This window comes from Neodiprion lecontei, chromosome 5, assembly GCF_021901455.1.
Source record: "Neodiprion lecontei isolate iyNeoLeco1 chromosome 5, iyNeoLeco1.1, whole genome shotgun sequence".
Lineage (NCBI taxonomy): Eukaryota > Metazoa > Arthropoda > Insecta > Hymenoptera > Diprionidae > Neodiprion > Neodiprion lecontei.
Genome location: NC_060264.1, coordinates 1,778,167 through 1,799,465, shown reverse-complemented (window position 1 = coordinate 1,799,465; position 21,299 = coordinate 1,778,167). Strand labels below are relative to the sequence as shown.

General features: G+C 39.1%; 3 protein-coding genes and 1 long non-coding RNA gene across 9 annotated transcripts in view; 2 read left to right on the top strand and 2 right to left on the bottom strand.

Annotated features, from left to right (window-relative positions):
- LOC107220278 (G-protein coupled receptor Mth2) overlaps positions 1-10,688 on the bottom strand; it is a 33,345-nt gene extending 22,657 nt beyond the window's left edge. Inside the window, exon 1 of one of the 2 annotated variants that reach the window (XM_015658807.2) lies at positions 9,158-10,688. In XM_015658807.2, the coding sequence (XP_015514293.1) occupies positions 9,158-10,007 (850 nt within the window). In that variant the 5' untranslated portion in view covers positions 10,008-10,688. Of the gene's footprint in view, positions 1-5,300; positions 6,072-9,157 lie in introns of those variants that run through there. The other variant, XM_015658809.2, reaches the window with a different exon arrangement.
- Positions 1,298-13,621, top strand: LOC107220279 (phosphoserine phosphatase). 5 transcript variants are annotated; one of them, XM_015658813.2, is made up of 7 exons: positions 1,298-1,347; positions 1,719-1,850; positions 12,183-12,323; positions 12,420-12,554; positions 12,783-12,928; positions 13,045-13,206; positions 13,347-13,621. In XM_015658813.2, the coding sequence occupies exons 1-7, from the start codon at positions 1,313-1,315 to the stop codon at positions 13,436-13,438; spliced, it is 843 nt and encodes a 280-aa protein (XP_015514299.2). In that variant the 5' UTR covers positions 1,298-1,312; the 3' UTR covers positions 13,439-13,621. The 5 variants fall into 5 exon arrangements, with proteins under 5 accessions (XP_015514299.2, XP_046596839.1, XP_015514296.1 ...); XM_046740883.1 differs by lacking the exons at positions 1,298-1,347; positions 1,719-1,850 and adding an exon at positions 11,176-11,207; XM_015658810.2 differs by lacking the exons at positions 1,298-1,347; positions 1,719-1,850 and adding an exon at positions 11,372-11,532.
- Positions 13,622-14,908: 1,287 nt separating this feature from the next.
- LOC107220272 (ubiquitin conjugation factor E4 A) lies at positions 14,909-19,542 on the bottom strand. The gene is made up of 14 exons (XM_015658800.2): positions 19,387-19,542; positions 18,584-19,242; positions 18,111-18,503; positions 17,698-18,024; positions 17,417-17,610; positions 17,221-17,331; positions 16,829-17,144; positions 16,588-16,764; positions 16,296-16,441; positions 16,067-16,216; positions 15,748-15,991; positions 15,525-15,687; positions 15,251-15,455; positions 14,909-15,145 (listed from the first exon to the last, which is right to left on the bottom strand). The coding sequence occupies exons 2-14, from the start codon at positions 19,181-19,183 to the stop codon at positions 14,995-14,997; spliced, it is 3,177 nt and encodes a 1,058-aa protein (XP_015514286.1). The 5' UTR covers positions 19,184-19,242; positions 19,387-19,542; the 3' UTR covers positions 14,909-14,994.
- Positions 19,543-19,858: 316 nt separating this feature from the next.
- The window catches only part of LOC124294650, a 119,434-nt gene continuing 117,993 nt past the window's right edge, over positions 19,859-21,299 (top strand). The window contains exon 1 of the long non-coding RNA XR_006904581.1: positions 19,859-20,863. This is a non-coding gene — a long non-coding RNA (uncharacterized LOC124294650). The remainder of the gene's footprint in view (positions 20,864-21,299) is intronic.

Genomic DNA, 21,299 nt, shown 5'->3' with positions numbered 1-21,299 from the left:
TATCACTTGTGATATACGTGACAGTGGTTAGCTCTTTGGAAAGGTGATAGGTATACTATTAGAGCTCATCATTTTTTTGTTTCGTCTTCTTCTTCTTTTATGGATTACAATGACTCCCACTGGAGACCCGAACAAGTCACAATTCTATTTTAAGTTTCCGAAGTGATGTTGGTGACTAAATCTGATTAAATTGGACTGTCATTACTGTCTCATGAAATCACAACGGCATGGCAGTCTCTAGGCATCTGCACTGAGTTGACAAGAGAGTAAGTAAATCAGGTTTCCTAAAGTACCTGGAACTAGCTGCGCGGTCACTGACACATATTTTGCAATAAATTTGTAATAGCATAAAAAGAAAGGAAAAATATAATTCCACAAGTTAGGTACATCTCTGTATACGAAAAGAGAGAGAAAAATGTTAAACGGTATAAAAAAGATGAAGATAGCAAAAAGAAAAATCCACTAACGAGTTATCCTATCGTCTATCATGAAAAAACATGCGTTTTTTAACACGCGAATAAAGCAGGCCTTTTTTCTCGCATGTAAATTGGATAAAAAATTGCTCTTTCCAAGCTTGGAATTAATTATCTCCTTAGGGAGGTAATATACATTATATCCCAACGGATGTAATGGGAGGTAACGAGCAATGAAATAAAACTAATTGATTTGCCTTGTCGATCATTGTTCTTATGATTAATGCACATACGTGAAGTCAAATATAAAAAACGTAATAATGGATTTCCATGAAAATTTTTGCAATCCCTCCGCAATCGAATTAGAATGAAAGTTCACCACTTGAGAAAACCTGATTTTTATTTTTTTATTTATTCGAATAACTCCATTACTCGTTTAATCGCATTAAAAGCGTGCGTTAGGTATTCCCAGTACCGTATCATCGTGAATTCTTTTTCAAAATGAGTATAGGCCCTATACTATAGGCCTGTAGTGTAGAGCACATTGAATTCCCATTCGGGTTTACGACCTTGGAAGCGTTTTAGGGGGATCGGGTTGAGCTCGATAGCTGATCTGCTATCAAGCCAGTCTTATTCCGAGAGCCACACGGCTTCCTTGTATCAAAAGTGCCACAAGGTACAAGTAATATCGATTCAATCATGATTCAATATTTAACATTAGAGAATTTCATCAAAATAATTGTTTGCAACTGCCAAAAAAGAACGTGGCCCAGGTTTCGGTTGTAGAAAAAATGGGCTGTACTGCATTGAAATTTATGGTGTGTGCGATGGAAGCAATTGCATGAATTCAGCATTGATTATTCGGACGGAAGATTTGAATGCCAAAGACGAAATTGACGATGACATTTATGACTGAAATTTTAATAATAAACCGGTAATCCCGTACATATATATTACTTTCTATTTTTAATTTTCATCAGTAATATTACTCTGAGTATTCTTCGAAAGCGCAATTTTTTTGGTTATAAAAATTTTTTGTACTTGGAGGAAAAATTATCTAGGATAAAAAAAAAAAAAAATGAAGTGTGAACGTACTGCGGTAAAAATAAACATTTTTTAATTTCCTCCGTCACTTTGCGCGTTGCAATTTCCGAGATACTTGACGAGTGCGCTTACTGGCATGTTTCTTTTGTTCTCAACGAGATATTTTCGACTGAAAATAAAATGAGATTGTGCCGCAAATAATTTCAATCTATACCTACAACTTGTCATCAATACGTGCGTAATATGCAGTTTCATTTGCAGCGCAGCGGCCGTTGTTAACTGCATTTTTCGCGATACGGAGATCGAGAGAGAACGCAGAAGGAAGTCCGCTGGGCGATCACAGCTGCATATTTGCGGTATAATTACGTCCCTGCATAATTCCTACCTTCCACGGTATGTTTTTGTGTCGACAGTTTGTTTGCGTACGTTTTTGATTAACATCCTGTGTATAATATCTGTTATGTATCATATCTTGAGAAACATTGTTTTGCCTTGCGGTGAAACACTGTCACGAACATGTCTGATCCGCAGATTGTAGAAACGCAGTCATCCGATGTACCTTGATTAATCATTCATAATGTTTCACTCGGTTGTCGGTGTTTTAACTCTGCGGGCAGCGGATAAAAAAATAAAAATTATTGGAGAAATCTCGCTCGTAGGTTCGATGGTAAGGAATGAAGTCGAAAAATATTCGCGACCAAAAGCGAGTCTCGGTGAGAATATCGAACACTTCGCGATGACACGAAAATCCGACAAGATGATTCTTTTTGAATAATAATAATGCCAAAAAGTTGTTAATAAATTGTTTAAACAAATATTTGTGTAGTAAATATCTAGTGGAATTTTTTTTTATCTTATACAGAATGAATTCATTGATTTTTCTGAATAAGTGTGAATTTTTTTTTGGAAATTTTTAGTGAATTGAAAACCCGTTTCCGAGAAGTTTGAAAATTTTGAAAAATGGATTCAAAGTACTGAATTTTTGGACAGGTTTTCGTCAATGGCTATACAATTACACTGGAGAAGTTTTAGAGGCATGGAACGAATAGTTGCGTAAATAGAGCGTTGGAAAATTTTGGAAAACCGAATTATTCAAAATCGCCGAATATTCCAAAAAAAATTCATAGCTATTCAGAAAAATCAATGAATTCGTTTTATATGAAATAAAAACAATTTCACTAGAGATTTGTTACACAAATTTTTGTTTAAACAGTATATTAACAACTGTTTGGCATTATTATTATTCAAAATGAATTATCTTATCGACTCGGTTATGAATGAGTTTTATTTATCCTCACCGAGATTCACTTTTGTCTTGGGAATCTACGTCCCGTTACATCTTAATGTGGGATCGAAATCGAGGTTTTCCCGAAGCGGAAAGAGAAACAAAAGTAACCGATATTAACGGGAATTTCTGTTCACTTTCCTGAAATACCAATTATACCGATGTTAAATTATGCTTGCGGAATTTAAAGTCTCTCCTTCCATGTATGCAAATCGATCTGCAGGTATTCCCGGAACGCGGTTCGAATACTTAATTCCGTTCGACTCATCTTCGTCTGCTTCTTTATTTCTCATACAAATTACATAAAAAATCGATCACTACCAAAAGTCTTGCTTTCATAACGACAAAGAAAAAAATTTCACTCTCTATTCCGTTCGGAAAACGTTGATAGCCGATGACGCGTATGATATTTGAAATCGTTTTATAATTCCACGAGACAAATAATGCGGAACATTCCTTTTATTTTTCGTTTCTATTTTTTAAACAAACGTCGAGGTCGTTGAACAGGCGGAACTCTTGCGCAAGTTCGTTTAACCGACGTATTATCCGCGACGAGGAAACGCGGACACCTTTTATTATAGCATATATATGCAGGTACAAACCGAAGTACGGGTGTAATAAAGCGTGTAATTGAAAGGCGTTTGACGACATCTCGTTTGACGCTTTCACATCGTAGTAATGTGTACCAGGAGGTCTCTAGAAAATATCGTTAAATGCCAAGCTGATCGATGAGCGAATGAACAAGGAAACGTTTCCGTCAGAAGAATTCAATGGTCCATTTTTGTCGTGCCTTTCACTTCGGAATGATTTTTGAAATTTGCATAATATTTATCGAATGTTAACAAACTTTGCCAATATTTTTCTGGACTATAATGTAACAACGTTTACGTACGAAATTCAAGGTCTAAGGTGACTCGCGTATCGTGTAAATTATTATATCTCGGATTCAACAAGTTTTTTTTTTTTTATTTTTCGTTTCTTTTGAGACAGCTTATAGGTTTGGATTATTATATACGCCGTTTCCTCACCCGTTAACGGTTGTGTATGTACTAATTTCGATTTGATATTATATAAACCCGACGATGGACAGCAGCGGTAAGATACGCGTTACAATCTAATCATCGACGTCCGATACACGTGCGTAAATATAGAAATTGACGTATATATCGTAATCTAACGAGAGATCTACGATCTACGATATTGAACCAGTAATTTTCATCGAATGCATGAAATCATTTCGGTGCAGAAAATGTCCGAACTCGATGGTAATTATCGCAATATAACAGAAACGTCGACCACTGATACTATAATATTCATTCGTTCGGTTTGCCATTGATCAACGAGATGAGAAAATAGATCGCCAAGAGCTTCGGACTAGATATCTTCGAAGCTTCGTCCGTGAGAATCCAACTGCCGGTAATAAATTCGCGTGAATGGATTCTATCGCGCGGTCTTCGTGTATAAAAAAAAAAAAAAAATAAAAATATCACAATACAGTTTTGAAGAAACATCTTTTTTGCATTTTACGAAGAAACGTCGTTTCAACATCGTCACGGTGTTTAAATTAACTCCGAATCGATTGTCCTGGATTGCAGTTAGACGTGACCAGAAGTTCATGGACATTGGAACTCTGCGACCGAGAAATCAGCTTCACAGAATCTCCGAGCTTCCGTATAGAAGTTTACGAAGGGAGGATCCGAATAAATAAATACGAGATATCGAGCATTCCAAAACTATTTTTAGACGGATTACACAAAATCGTGCGATCCCCGCGAGTTCTTTCTCTCGATCATTATACAGAGGAATTTTCGTAACCAATGAAGATCGTCCGCTGTGAGAGGGAAAAAAATTTTGCAGAGTCCGGATGTGTTGGGTTTTGGAATTTGTAACGTCCGACGCGATTGCATACTCGCTTTATATGAACCAGCTTCAGAGGCGGTTTGAATGAAAGAACGACGAAAATGTGCTAAAAATTTGTAAACGTTTCGAAGAAATTGTGGTGGATTCGGTGACAATGCGGAGATGAGAGCTCTTGAGGCGGAAGGAAATATGATGAAAGGGTCGTAATATCTAGTTTTCGAATACGCGAAAATCCATTTCACGTTGAATATCAAATCGAAGATCCTGCTTCTTACCGGCTTTCGATACTTTGACGTTTCTATACACTTATCGACTTTTTTCCACGCCGCTTTTCTACATTTCGAAACCCAGTAAGAAACCGATATTAAGGTAAGTGTCACCAGTCATTCACTCGTTCAGACCCAATTATCGACCCTTTTATCTTTCGAAACTATAAACTGACCACACAAGTTGCGAATTTCTCTGTGACTAATACCAATTGCTAGAGATCGTTAGAGCTTGCAACTTTGATTTCCCAAGCAAAAAATGTCAATAATTGGAACGAGGTTGACAACTGGTACCCTTGCTTCAATCCAGGTCTTACGAAAAATTCGACACAGCAACCCTTCCGCAAGGAAGGGACTGTTTTCAAGAACCGCGGTGTCTCCGCGTCTAAAACGAATAGACACACGTCATAAATTACACAAGAAATCGGTTACCAAGAGTCGTGCAAAGGACGGTGATCTTCACTACAGTCTGATCGCCGAGCTGGACAACAACGAGTCCCAAATATGCCAGGAAGAGGGCTGCAATGTAGGCCCTAAGGGTGAGTCCATGGATGTTATCGAACTCCGGCAGAACAGTGTAGACGAAGAAAGTGGCGATGAGAAATGGCGTGGAGAGGAGCATGGCTATGGCAAACATCGCCGGCACATTACGCTTCTCTTGGGTGGTCTCGAAGCAGGCGGCAACAACGGTTCGTGACTGGTTACCCTGGAGCAACGAAGCGAAGCAGAACTGGCCGAAGTTGAGGACCTTCAATCCCTCGGGGTATCGGGGCCTGCTAACGGACCCATTGGCCATGAGGTAGAACTCGTCGAGGGCCTCCTCCTCCGGACTAAGGGCATAACTGCCGGTCGACGAGCAGGGCATTTTGTACATGACCGAAAACTCGACGCCGCTCGCGTTCTCGAGCGGTTTTAAATCCGGCCCAAATACCGGGGGCAGCTCGAGATACGGGGCCGGATTTTCCGGCTCCTCCATGCATCTCGATCCATGCTTGTAGAGGCCCGGAGGGCAGCAGAACAACACGCAGTTTCCCGAGGCCGCGCAATCACTCTCGTCTTTCGCGGTCGTCCACGCGCTTCGGGCCCCGATTCGGGCCCAGGAGAGCATGAAACACGCGAAGAGCAACCGCCGCATGATGCTCGCTCGACACTCACGCGGATCGGACTGAGGATTTACACACTGGATAAACGAGCCCCCGTTCGTTGTCCCTGGGCCAGCTCCCTTCCCTGCTTACCAACCTCACCTGACCGGGGAATTTTCCTACGTGGCGAAATGTGCGTTTGTGTCTAATGTATATATATATATTATATGTATATGCAATATATTCGGAGCGCGTTTGATCACCACTACAAACTTGCATTCTCACACTATTTTTCGTTGAGTAATGCGGACGCGTTCGGCGCAGACCCGCCCACGCGTTTTTCTACTGCGACGATGACGATCAGCTGGTGGATCCGCGTTTTTATTCATTTTGTTTATTGACCCTCTAAACCGCAAGCCGCAAACCTCTTGCCTCCTGCCACTTTGACGCGAAGAGACTGATGCGATCGCACTCGGATCGGTAACTTTATCGCATCGTCGTAACTGATACCGAAATCTTTAGTCATTCTTATCGACGATTCACGACTTGGTATTTTCATGGGAATTTACACGGACCCGGTAACTATTTGTCTCGTAAAATTTTGTACAACTAGGTACAAGTATTTTTGTATCGTTGATGTTGCGTTACAGTGATTGCAATTTTATACTTATCTATCGTGAGGTTAGAGAATTTGATACCGTCACACGAGCGTAAGAGATGAATGATTTTCCGATATTGTAAAATATTCCCGACGATCCTGTGATATTTTTATAGATCGATAAATCGGTGAAAAAATTGCCAGATTTTATTCATCACATTAGTTTATAAATAAACATATGTGTATATATATATATCATATACTAGGGTGGTCCTTATTTATGGTGTTGATGAATCTTTACCATCTGACGCCCCCAAATTAACTTTAAATAATTCAAAAACAGTTGCCTAATTTTTTCAGATTTTTACCTCTGAGCAAAAAAAAAAAAATCAGACTTTGAGGAAGTGCAATTCGTCTAGATCGCCTGGTACGATGATGGGTTTTTTTTTTTTGAGATAGTAGCGCTAATGGCCACTAAAACCTCGCGTTTACAGATTTTTTGGAACATTATTACTCTTACAATAAAATATATACTGAAAAAAAAAAAGTTTTTCCCATGTAATCACTTCCCTAAGAAACTTCGATGACAAAGCGAACCATCTTAGAGTTGAGGTAAAAATATGAAAAAATTGGGCAATTGTTTTTGCATCGTTTGAAATTGATTTGTAAGGCGGGTTGGAAAAAATTCTTCACCACCCTAAATAAGGACCACCCTAATATATATATATATATATAGTGCATAGGAAAAGTGCAGTGACAGATTTCATATATATGCACTTTTCCTCCACCAACGTTATTAGATAAATTTTACAAGAAACCTATTAGACTTTCATACATCTAATTAGGTGCATAAAAATTTTTTCAAGATAAGATTCAGACACTTGTTTCAGTCTCATTAGCATTACGTGTACATATGACGAGAGATTTGTTGGACTTGTAAGAATGTAAATCTAATGGATTTTTCACGTCTCAAAGATTTCTCGTAAATTTTTTCTACAATGACGTTGGTACGGGAAAAATGCACAGTGACACATTTTTAATTAGCGACAACAATCTGACGATACACATATATCGCAAAAGTTGTCCAACATTTATGTACGCATATACGCGGGCATCTTAATTGCGGCGATTTCATTCGGCAAATTTGTTGATCCAGAACGTAACTGTGTTATATTGTATACATGTTTTGTATATATATATTTTACGTACGCTATGTTGGTATGCATATATACAAACCGCATCATAATTATATCCAACGGAAACCAGATTTTTATAATTTTTTTTATCCCCCCTGATACATACGTGTGATTATTTTTCTTCACACGGATTACGTCTTCCGTTCATCGTAACTACCGGGAAATATTTCAACTTTATAAGTATAAAGCCCGGGTAATAAGAGTTGTAGAATTTTCATCTCAGTTAGGAAACATTTGAGAAAAAAACGTGGCCGAGTTTAGCGTTGCTTCTATCAAACATCAGACAAACCCTATCAAATCATACGGATATTTTAGTACGAATTGGGGTTTCTATTTTTAAATTTCTCATCGTCGGTAGTACAAGTATGTATACTATGTATAAAAACATCGTGTGGCATGGCTTTTTCATTTTCGTACATGGTTATTATATCTTATGTATACACATGTACGGGTTTTGTTTAACTCATCTATGGACGTCAGAATAGAGCTTCTCAGAACTGACATAATCATCCAGCTTTCGGTTCTCTAAGTACAATGTATGTAAACCATCACACATGTACCGCGGTTTCATCGAAAACAATTTCATTTTAATTATATGGAAATTCTAGTTACTTTTTGTATGGTACCCTTCTCTTCGTAATACCTTCAAATAGAATCAGTTACCAGAGGAAACGACTCCGGCAGATTTACACTTGAAGTATTTGCTCAGAGTGTGGTGTGTAAACGAGTACTCATTCGCTCAAGGATGTCGCAATGATAGCGTTGAAGAAACAGCGTGGCACGCGTTGGAAATCATGGACATCGTTGCAAACCTTATGGTAACCGCCTAATGATTTCAAATCATTGGCGTATGTCTGATTCATTTCCATTTATCGCGTGCCTACGTTGATTTACGGTTAGTCGCGTGATATCTACTGATTTAAAATCATTTTGGGTAATTTCTAGGACACGGAGAAAAGAAAAAGAGCACACCTTACTCGGAACCTTGGGAAAAGAGGGACACATATTTTTTTAAATTATAAATGTAGGAGATTTTAGTCCGCGCACAGTGATTTTCACTGTTTCTAGAATAAATTTTGCACTTTGCAAAGTATATTTTACCAAAAAACCTGACCCGTCCTTTTTTACTGCAGTTTTGAGTAAAGTCTGTCTTTTTATTATCTCCGTGTATGATTCACTGTGATTTCCTGCGCCTCTATCGAATCCATAGATCACTGAAAATCGCCTGTAAGGTTCGTAATTTGTTGAAAAGCACATTGTAAATAATCTAAAATGCCAGGACGAGGTGAAGAAATCGGTATAAAAATCAAGGCCTTGGTTGATTGGAACGGTTCATTCGATTTCCGAGCGAATGGTGTCCTCCTGCTTAATTCGGCAAAGTGATTGATTTCAAGGAACGAAGTCTTTGCTCACCGAGTACAATGCACGTCAAGTCGCCGAACGTGATGAGCTGAACAACGGCCAGCATCGTGTAGGCGACGAGGAGACTAGCGACGTAGCACATCAGGGTCATTCCGTAGACGTTCCGTAGTTCGGGGATAATGGCGTAGACGAGGAAGGTGGCGAGCAGAAAGGGCAAGGAAACGATCATCCCCACGGGGTACAACTTGATCTCGATCTTGACGGGCTCCTCCTGGGCCTCCTCGACGTAGCAAACGATCACGCGGATGGTCTCGAGGTCGTCGAGCCAGTCGAGACAGTACCTTTCAGGCTCGAGAACGGCAGCCTGCGTGACAAGAGCGCCCTTGGAATCAAGGACGAAGTCATCCTCTGGGTATTTCGTGGGTTCGAGCAGGTACTTTGATCCCTGGCACAGGAAGCCGGACTCCACGAGGTAGAAGACCTGGTCTAATCTCGTGAAGTTCCTGATTTCCTCATCGAGATTTTTCTCGGGGAGTTCCAACGCCGGGACCGGAAATCGGGCTGCTCGGTCAGGGGCCTGAAGGGAGCAGTTGGAGGTCAACGAGTTCAGCACCTGAGAACCGGGACAACATTTCCGCACGCACTTGAACCCAGGCAATTCGCAGACGCAGCCCAGGGTGAGATTGCGCGAATCGTCCCAACGGTGATAACCCGCCGGGTAAACGCGGCCTTCGTAGGAAATCGAACCGTTTTTGAAATCCACGATTTCGTCGACGTTCAGTATCGGAAGGGCCAGACTTGCCGGGCACGTTGAGTTCGAAAGGGGGGTCTGATCACCGTCGATGATCCCGGCGACCAGAAGGACGAGGGTAGCCAAACTCCTTGCAGCGACTTTCCGCATATCGTTCGTGTAATTTTTCACCTGTAATTCGCGGCTTGATGCCCGAAATTGCGGTTACGGTTTTTTTTCCTTTCCTTCTCTTTTATCTCATTCACGACGCTGCTTAAGATATCGGTTATCAATGCTCGGACAACTCAGGCTGCCAGTGATACCGATGATGCTGTAACTCGTTTCTGATGCGTCTCAACGGCACTCCGAAGACATCCCTAATCCAGCACTCCAGGGGCTTCTCGTTTTCGACCCGAAGCGGTTAGGCGGATGACCATATCGCTCATCTAACACTTCACGATGCTCGCACCCGACTAAACGCAGACGGTTATCCACGTATTGAATGAGCTTTTGTTCCTTCCCGCCACGGTAGATCCCGACGATCCCTTGCGCATTTTATCGCTTTTCTACTCTCTCAGACGTCGCGCACCTCACTCAGTCTGCACCGTTTTATCGTACACCTCCTCGGTATCGCGTCGGCCATCTGTTCGGCCGGACAGCGAGGTGGATCGTTATCTACTGAGTTCGATCGAAAGCCCCCTGCTGAGCTTTATTTCCCCCCTTTTCATTCACAACCTCGCAGAAAATAATATCGATTCGAATAACCGACGGTTCCCGCGAATTTCGGCGAGGTTTCGTGTTGCCGGGCTCTGTCGGTAACTCCGGATTCCCTACCAAAAGGTTGATACGGAGTCTTTATTAACGGCCAAAACTTATTGTTGGCAATGCAGAAACCTCTCATTAAGGTCTGTCTCAATTTCTTAATTAAACAACAAAAATCTGCCTCGATAAGGTGAAGATTCTTTTTTCTTGTGAAATGACCCTGCATTTTTTTTTTTTTTTTTCACAGACACATTTGCAAGTACTTTGGAATTCGAAAATGCACAAAATTGATTTTTTTTTTATCTTGCACTCAATAACTTCTCAAGTAAATCATTCCGATAGGTGAATTCTTTTTTCAATACAACATATAATAAATTAAATACGAAAACGAAAATCAGATGGTTTTTCCAATGCTTAAAAATTAGCAGAATGACACGAAAACCGTAGCTGATAACGGAAGTACGACAATAATTAAAGACGTGCTTATCTCGCAGAATCAGTGTGCAAAATGATTAGAATAAAGACAAGGTTCAGCAATGTGGTACTATTTTTTCATTCAAATGAATCCAAAATCACTACACTGTCACCAAATATGTCATTCATACGAAGGTCAGTGTAAATTATCGTCATTTTTTCAAATTTTTTTTTGCTGATTCTGTTTTCATTCGCAGCAAAACTTCTTTACTGTCGGAGTTGATAACTTGTATAATAAGCATTGACCGAGTCGCCTACATCTCGGGATTCTTTTTTTTTTTCTTCTCTCAACGAATTTCAAGGACGTTCCGTCCGTTCATTTGTCGCGTCATTCATTTACCAAAAGCACGGTTTTAGTAAAATCGTATGATCGAAGTCGGAAACGCCGTTTGAAGTAGTAACGAAGCTGTGGTATACATTTTTTTTTTATGCGGTCAACTCCCACCTATCACAACGGCGAGTAGGTACATAAATTCATTATCTTATAGCCCAATAATAAATTTACGATGATGTTAGGCATGAATGCATCGATATTTCCGTATGCAGCTCGTCGACACGAATGCTTTTACTCTCGGAAATTAGGCGGCGGACCAATAGACACGTCGATTGATAATTTGATAATTATTAAGAAGGCAAGGAGCCGGTGAGCCGCGGTTCAACTAAAAACTATTCGCCTATCGTCTGCGCAGCATTTGAGCGCTGATTAGTTGACGTTATTTGTTGATCCAAAGCTTCTGGATTGTTTTCCAGAATTATATAAGTAAACACGAGGGTAATAAGGTAATACCGATTAGATTGAAACTTTTCAATGTCTCGTATGGCGAACTTGACAAAAATAGAGAAATAAATAAATGTAATCACTTTGATTAAAAGTTTTCAAAAAGTTAGTTCAATTAACTACCTTTCCCGTTTACTTTAATCATCGTTCTTTGTTCCAATAAGATAAGGTACCTGGTCATTATGGTAATCGGTCGAGCTTTCAACGACGAGTTCAGAGATTACATCACTGTCCGGGAGACTTGACGCGTTTACTAGCTAGCATATTTATACAACCGTTACGATTTTAGCGTCCAAAGTTTGATTGTGAAAGTCTTTCTGCTCTCTTTACAGAATGGCTAATTTGGACGAGATAAAAGCAATCCTGAGGACTGCTGACGCTGTAGCCTTCGATGTAGACTCCACGGTTTTACAAGAAGAAGGAATAGACGAGCTTGCCAAGTTTTGCGGAAAGGGAGATGACATTACTCAGCTGTACGAGTTGTTCTTTATTAAAACTTGTTTTTACCTGCTCTATTTCAATTTTCTGTTTACTTTCTAAATTCATTTTTTGTTTTCTTATCGTTACAGAACGAAACGAGCAATGCAAGGAAACATGGACTTTCGAACATCACTCGGCGTTCGACTCTCCATTCTTCAACCCAGTGCCGATCAAGTCAAAGAATTTTTACGCACTCATCCTATCCGACTTTCACCTGGCATCAAGTGAGTTTTGTACTTTCTGCAGTTTGAATCGGAATTTCGTATTTTATACAGAGTTGAATACAGCCTGAGATTTCTGAACTTTCTGAGAATTTAAAACTGTGATGCATTACGTCTACTTCTTATTTTATATTCTCAATCAGTGCAGGCTGCGCTCTGAAATTTAAGAAATAAGCATCTTTCCTCATTCCTTAAAGTTTTCCAACAACAATTGAGCGACTCGAATTACAGGACTCTGGTAGAAACGTTACAGTCTCAAAAGAAACAAGTATTTCTTATATCGGGCGGTTTTCGATCATTGATCTTGCCTGTTGCTGCGCAACTGAATATTCCACCAGAAAATGTCTTTGCTAACAGGCTGAAATTTTATTTGACAGGTTTGTTTTGATTCACGAATTTTACATTCAAATTGAAAGATTAATTGTTTATGCGGTATTTGGGGTTTCAAATTGCTGTTAAAATTTATCCTCAATTTTCCTACTTATCATCTCAGGTGAATATGCTGGGTTTGATGAAACTCAGCCTACCTCTAGATCTGGTGGAAAACGCGATGTGATCAAAGAACTAAAGGAACATAAAGGATTGAAAACAATTGTTCACATCGGAGACGGAGCTACGGATTTGGAAGCCTGTCCTCCAGCAGATACAATGATTGGTGAGTGAAATTTGCTTACGTTTGTCAAATTAACACATGAGATAACTAAGAAATGACCAGTTTTTAGCATTTTAATTACACTAAAAATCAGAGGAATATCAGTACTTTTCTACAGCAGTCAATTATTACTTCCATAACAGGGTATGGGGGCAATGTAATTAGGGAAGATGTGAAGACTCGGGCTCCCTGGTTCATCACGGATTTCAACGAATTGGTAGAGGTTTTGCAATAATTAATTACCTAAGTGTTTGAAATTTTTATTATTTTTTTTTTTTTATCAGGATATTTATTGTATTTTGCTCTCTCATGCAGGCAGAGATATCGAGATAATGTATGATCTATTTAAAACAAATCATCACCGAAACCCATGTTCGAGACATGTGGTAATTATACATAAATAGATCTTTATATTGTTGATCATGATATTTAATTAGCCCGCTGCATCATCGATATGTGAGGAATGGCGATTAGCGTCTTGTATTCATTCTCTATTCATTTATTCATGTGTTTATAAGTAACTTTTTACCATCGACGCGAGAAACGGTAACTGGTTGCGGAAATTTTGGGCATTTACGGAGAGAGGTATATGCTAAATAATCAATACGTTAATTATAATACATCAACAGTTTATTCCATAACATTTTATTGACATTTAGCCTTGATTAGAGGCAGTGATAAATTTTCCAATATCCAGAAACAAATTGAACCTATCGTGCTTTAAAGTTTTGTGAAATGCTATTTTTATACACATGATTATTTCGAGGAATAAAAGTAGAATGCTATAATTCCATAATTATTAATACAAAAATTATATTACAATAAACTATTTTTCTTCCATTCATAAACTTCGATTGACTGCTGAACTAAAAATCATAAATTTTTTTCCGAAATTTGAAGAAGTCTTTGAACATTATAATCAGTGAAAAGTCATTTTGTTCAAATATTCTATTCAATTTAAACTCATGACAGCAGAAATTAAATATGTCAACTATTTACAATAGCGACAACCACGTTATGATGTATCCATAATTTTTTTTACTAAGTTGAACTTCATATTTCTACTGGGTTCGAAGTAATTATTAAATTGTGCACGCTATATTTCCGAAATTCAAACAAATCGTATTGTTAGGAATCAACATTTGATTACAATGCAGCAGATTCGAGCAATTTTTCATAACACACAAAGGAACTTGCTCTTTTTACTATGGAATGTTTCAAAATTTTGATAATCGTCCCATCTACAGATGGGAAAAAGCTATTATCCGCGATAAAATGAAACAAAATTAGCATAGTGTTGATAAAAGTTCTTGATAATATTGTAATTATTGGTAATTGTCAATACGCAGTCTGCAATGATTCAATCCCGATAGTGAAGTTATTTAGCAAATTGATAAAAGCAAAGTTGCTAATCAATTGTATCACATATACACGGTATAAAAATCTACTTGCATAAGATTGCATCGGTGGTTGATTGATTTCACTCGTAAAAGACACTGCGAGCTGATTATTGAACACAAACTATAAAGTAGTATCAAGTTGGAGAATTCTAAATATAGATTACACTGTTATTTGGGTTCGGGTAATAAAATCTCGCTCATTATCGATGCGACGTGGTAAAATTGCAGACTCTCAGATTTGTGATAAAATTTTTCTATTCACACGTTTCGTCGAATTGTTACACATCATCAAAAGCAGTAAACTCTTTCTGGATATCTATAATCCAGTAAACTCATACTTGTACATTTTTTTTTTATCGGTTTAACCAAGCAGCACCACGAAATAGTGATATTATTTTTCACTACTACTTCCCGGAATATTTTCTTTCCTTTTCTGAGCAATCCATTCCTCTATTTTGTCTTTCAATTCCGTATCCGATTTCACCATATCCATCGTCAACATCGATCGATTGAAGGGATCCGTCTGGTCACTTAACAAGTGTCTAAAAATTTGCGAAGTATTCATGAATCTTTCACATTGCTATTAAATTTCGTAATAACAAAGTTAGGCCATCGATGCAATATGGTTGATTTCAGCTGCGACGAACCTTGCAATAGTTTGGCGATCCACTACAATCTTTGAAGACGGTAAAATGACTGGATCTGTCATTAGCGTGGACATAATCGGGTCTAAAAACTCGTCAGGGGCACCAGAAAGTATTTCTTCCTCTTGTTTTTTCTGATTAGCAGCTTCCTCGACCCGTTTTGCAAACTGGTCAAGATCCCCAAGTATCCCGCCACCTCCGATGCGTACTATTTGATTAGGAGCATTTAGACAATTTTCAGGATAATATTATGTCTTTTATTATCTTCAATACCTACCTAGAACATTTTCCGCGAGTTTGAATAATTCCGGACTGTAGGAACGTCCGTCTTGAGAAACGGCCAGTGTAAAAGCTTCGTTGTGACTCAGGTTTATGTATATCTTGCAGATATTTAAGACCAAATTTGCCGGTTTGAAGTCGTATTCTTTCTGATCCTTGACCTAGTAATAGATCCACTACGTTATACTGAGAAATTGCGTCAATTACGCGTCTCATCTCACCTTAAGATTTTTCTGATTAGGTCCGACTAATTGCAGCAGTAGATAATTGAGCATCGAAGCGATGCGATCGACCATAGTGGGATGACAGAAAATGGATATAATCTCAGAAGTGAGCATTTCCAAAGTGTGTATGGTTTCTCTGCCGAGAATATTGTCAAATCTGGCTATCATACCGATATGTGTCAGATATCCCATCTGTTGCTCTCTTTCGTGCGGCGGAAGTTTATCCCACTCGCCATTTTCTCTGATATTGAATAAATCGCTTGGTCATGTTATAATAAACATCTCCAGATTACTTGCTGCAAAACTTTACGCTCACCTTGCCTGGAATAGTTGCTTGAGTTGTGCCATATTCGAGAGTGCTTCATCGAGGAGAAATACCGCGTCGTTCATAAGTAAATTCATGAATCTGAGAAACAGTGGTGGCTGCACTGCTTCCATGTTTTGTTCAGCCTCTTTAGCCAGTTGCCTGTGCACACATCCCGCATGAATTGACTACATTTTATTCAGTATTATTTTTAAGAGCTCCTCTTTACATTCACACTTACTTGAAATTATTCCTGTGTTCCTGTATTTTCCATAAATAATCCATAACTATGTACATTGGTCGTCGATAGTTAAATTTCTGTTCAAATTGAACGCTCTGACCTGTCATCTCGATTCCCACAAATACTTGGAGCAAATTTGTAACTATCTAAATGAGAAATTACAAGGAGATATTAATCGTCTGTATGGTCATCCAGTTTCACAAGACTTTTCAAAGAAGCGTGCGAAGTGATTTCAAAGTAATAACCAACTTTCCATCCATCCCATTCAAGAATATAATTACGTTGTACTAACCTGATGTCTGTGGGGATGAGTAACAAATAATTGCTCTCTGTGAAAAACTCCCAGCGCAGCTACCGCTTGATTTGAGGGTTCCTCGTTTAAAGGTAAGAGCGCTTCGAGTCCTTCGGCGAGTCTCGCACGAAGGTGAGGGTTATATAAACGCCGTTGAGACTCCATCAGCGCGACGACCTATTTGATTGAATTAAATCACTTTATAAGGTTTTCCAACGGAATATAAAAGCAAAGTTCTTACCTCTGTTAGGATTGGGTTCAAAAAGCTCGGTCCTTGTTCTTCGAACGTGTTTGGATTCAAACGTCGCAAAAAGCAGAGAAATCCGACGGTATTTTCGACCACAAATTCGGGAATGCATCTTAGAGTTTCTGGCACAGTCTCAGGTAGCGGGAACGCGACGGTTTTAAATTCTCTTGGTGCATAAGTACTATGCTTAATGAAATCAGACTCAATATCCAGATTGACCTGTATTAGCCAGACTGCCGTCGCAGCGTGGAATTTTGCCAGTAGACTCAGCATCTCAGGCGCCAAAAGACTAGCTCTAAGCGATAAGTATCTGGAAAATTTAAAATTTTTTATTGACCTGGTCTGAGGGATTCATCTTCCAAGCCCCTGCTTACTTACTCACTTACTTTGTCATTTCCATTTCCATTCGCGTGGTTATAGCCTCTAGTACTTCAGAGTTTCCACCACCCTGAGCATCGCTGTATATCCGCCGCATACGAGCCAAGTCCTGATTTGCTCTGCAAAATAGTAGAGTACTTTGAGCAGGTTGTATTTTGGACAATGATTTTAGCATATAAAGTTTGTTGCACATGTTTAGCACACCTCAAGAGTTTCTCCAAAACAACACGGTATCCGAGATCCAATGCTCTATGAGTCAGGTAAAAACATTCAGTAACAAAACCGAATGTTTCAGCTGCTGGTCGCGTTTCACCTTCGGGTATTGGAATGAGACATGTTTCTCCACTTAAACCTTTGGCGTGAAGACCACGTGTCTTACTTTCTTCTTCATTTTGAGCCTAGGAAAAAGAATGTCCGAATATTAGCTGTGAATTAGACGCGATTCTTAAATATTAACAGAAATTCTTTGAACGGGACTAGCCTACCTCGACCGAACAGTAAGTTGGATCGATTTTCAGCAGTTTGCTATCGTTCAACTTTGTGCAAAAGGGCTGGCAAAGCCTGAGCAATATTGAGCTGAGATTTAACATGAAACCATCGGATACAGTCAGCGTCATAGTCAGTCCAGCATCGCTATGCGAATTCCAGAGCTTTCCTCTCCCAGCGTTGGCATGGAGGCAATCGCCTATCCATTTTAAAGTTTTGTGGCGCACATCTGTGGAACACTTTAGTAAAGTGTGAAAAACTTTATGTAGCGATTCGCTAAGCGCATCCAACGCTGTCCAGATATTTCCTTCCATAGAAGTAACTGACTTTAAACAAGAAAAAGTAATCTGTTATTGAATCGACCATTCGAATTGAAATCGAGTTGCAGCGATAATTGTTTCTTTTTGCTCACCTGTTGCAAAGGTTTGTCAAAGAAGTCAAACGGAGCTTCGAGAGTTTTGGGCAAACAGCTTAGACACAGCAGTGCCCCCAACAGCGTATCTGAATACGCTTTTCCTTGCATAGCACGAGGAGTGCTGTGCGATATGAGAAACAAGGCGAGACCTTCAACAGAAGCAAACGTCTGTAGAAGTCCGAACCAGTATTGTCGAAAAACTAAGAGATTGGACTGTGCCACCTCCTGATGAATGCTGTTCAGGATTGGCGTGAAAGCTGTGCTGATCACACTGAGGCTTTCATCCCTATCCTCGGAGTTTAACTCGTTGACAATGTCTGTTACAAAGGAGGTCAACTCCTGTCCAACTACTCCACCGTCCATAAACAATGCTATAAATTGCTTGTGCACCTGTGAATATAATTTTAAAATGATATACGAAATTAGAATTTCAAGGTGTATAGATTTCAGGTAATAAACAAATCACGAACCTCTTGACTTTGGAATAAGTCAGGTTCCTGCATAGCAGTGCCAACATTCCTGACGACGATTCGTGTGATGTTTTCTATCGTATCGTGCAATCTATGGCTTGGTTTATAGCGCAGTAATCTGCGATAACTTTCGTACAAATAGGGTATAATTTCAGTCTCTGAAACATGATCGTCGATAGAGTTTGTTTGTTTTTCATTTTTATTGTCAACTATTTTGGCTCCTGGATTGCTGAGCATAAGTCGTTCAAAAATAGCGTGCTCAACCGACTCAGCATCCATCCAATCTTGAGGGGCCAAAGCAGCGGCTAAGTCCTCAAGAAAGACCAGCTGTCGTCCAGATTTTATTTTAGCTCCATCCGAATGCAGCGTCAAGCCGAAAACTTCCTCAACTATGTCGTTAATGAAAGCATCAGCTTCGGCTGCTGTGTTGATTGGTTTAGAACCGTTGACGCTGTTACTCTCCGCTGTCGAATGTTCGTCAGTATTTTTTGATACGTCTGCATGGACTGTCGAAGGTTGGTTTTGGGTAGAAAATGAAGCTGCTTCGTTTACGGATGTAAAAAGACCCGCAAACGGATTGTGATTCACATTTTCACACATTGTCGGTGGAGCGATTTTACTATACAGATTACGTTCTAGCTATCATGCTAGGAGTTAAGCTGCAACAGACAGAGATAACGTAATTGTTATCGGAGTATCGTGTGTACAGGATAGATCTTAGGTTATGATGGTTATTTACGTAACATAATGGTGTAATGACTTGAAAATTTTTGTAAACTATTGAGGTGTCTCAGTTACGTTACCTCTATAGACCTCGCGTTGGTGGTGTCAATATTTTTTAAGGTCTTTAATCGTCATTGTCCGATGTTTACCATTTTGACAAATCATTTTTTTGACGTCATAATCCTTAACCCCTGCTACACAAATTATATAGAGATCAGTACTGTCCGTAAACAATTCCTTACCGTTATTAAAAATTCGCACAGAGTGCAGCACGTGTAGCGACTTTTATCAGAGATGAGTAGCGAGATGTGTCATTTCGTATAATTTTATTGTTTGCATCCTTCGGATAAAGCTCACAAAATCGTATCAAAACACTGTTTTATATATATTTGGATACCATGTATGCATGTTTGTATTATATATTATTAATGTATATGCACGTGGTAATAATGACGTTGGGATGGATGTGAACTTAGAACATGATGTGAATTTGAATGTACGTTCGATACCGCTCGAAAAACAAATTTCATCGGTGTGACATTGGCTGCGAGTCGGTTAGTTCGTTTATTCGAATCAGTGACGCCGTCGGTTCGGATGTCGGGAATTCGGCGTGGTCCGATTCTTATAAACTAATTAATAACGCGTAAATCACTTCAATTTATCGTTGTAAGTAATTTCTAAATTCAAAAATAAAGTCGCGAGCACAGAAGGTGGTTGTGTGACGTCACCACTGGCCTGAACTTTCTAGATCGTTCAGTTCTAGATACGATTTCAACGAGCTTGGATGTCTCCCGATGTCGGACGCCGGAATATGTATGAAAATCACGGGATAATCATATTATCGCGGTGAGTTATTGAATATGAACCGATAAAATTCATCTATAGAGTAATTTTCCGTGGCTGGTAAAGTTATTTGTAAACATCCAACAATATTTCACGTGAAAACCGGTCGAAGAAAAAGTTGCAACAACTTGTTGCCCAGTGCTGTGACAGTGCATGACGAATGAAAATTCTTGTTCTTATATTTCGTTCGAAAAATTGGTCCATCGATACCGAATCGACATAAATATCTTAGTATCTGCGTAAATTTGAAGGAATTCGTCAGGTTATTTTGATCAAAGAGTTTTTTTTTTTTACGCGGAAGGTTGTGCCATCGCTGTAGAGGTATAAACGGTGAATAAACAATCAACAAATGACCGTCATGTTGTCAACTTATTGTCGGTAACTAAATACTGTGGCAGTGGTTTCATAAAAGGAAAGATATGTGCAATATAAACGACGTGATCGACGTGATGTGTCGCAGTTTACGTTCAATCGTCGGGTGACATTCAGAGTTGTTTACTACAGGTTCGGTAATTCGGAATATTGCTCTCGCGTTGAGAGCATTAATTGAGTGCGCATTTGAAGATGGTTTATTTTTATTCGTGTGGTAAGAAGTGATGTGCATCTTCGACGTGTTCGTCGGTACTTCGGTTCAGTGAATCGGTGAAATTATTTGTGGCAGCGGGACGAGAGGATTAACGAGGATGTCATCAATACTGCAGTTTGTACATGAAGGTAAAAATATTTTGATGAATATATATTGTGGAATATTCGCAGTATTACGGGAGGGAGAAAAATCAGAAGATTGAAGTTAGTAACGTTATTGCATTGAAAAATTGGGAAAATAATCACTGTTTTCTTGTTAAATTTCAACATAAGAGTATGTTTTGTTTTATTACGGTTTACCAAAAAAAAAAAGTTTGTGAAAAATTGTTACGATAGCGTTACTAACTTCAGCATCGTAAGAAATAATGAAAAATTTCAATAAACCAAAACACGGAGGTGAGTACGCCTGTATATAGGCAATATCCTATCACGTATGGGACAATTGAAAATCGCGCTGCTGCCTGTCCAATAATAGCTCACTTCACGTCGCTACTTATGGAGGGAAGTTTAAAGTATAAATTATATGTCGTTGCGATTTCAACTTGTTTAGTTAATTTCCTATTAT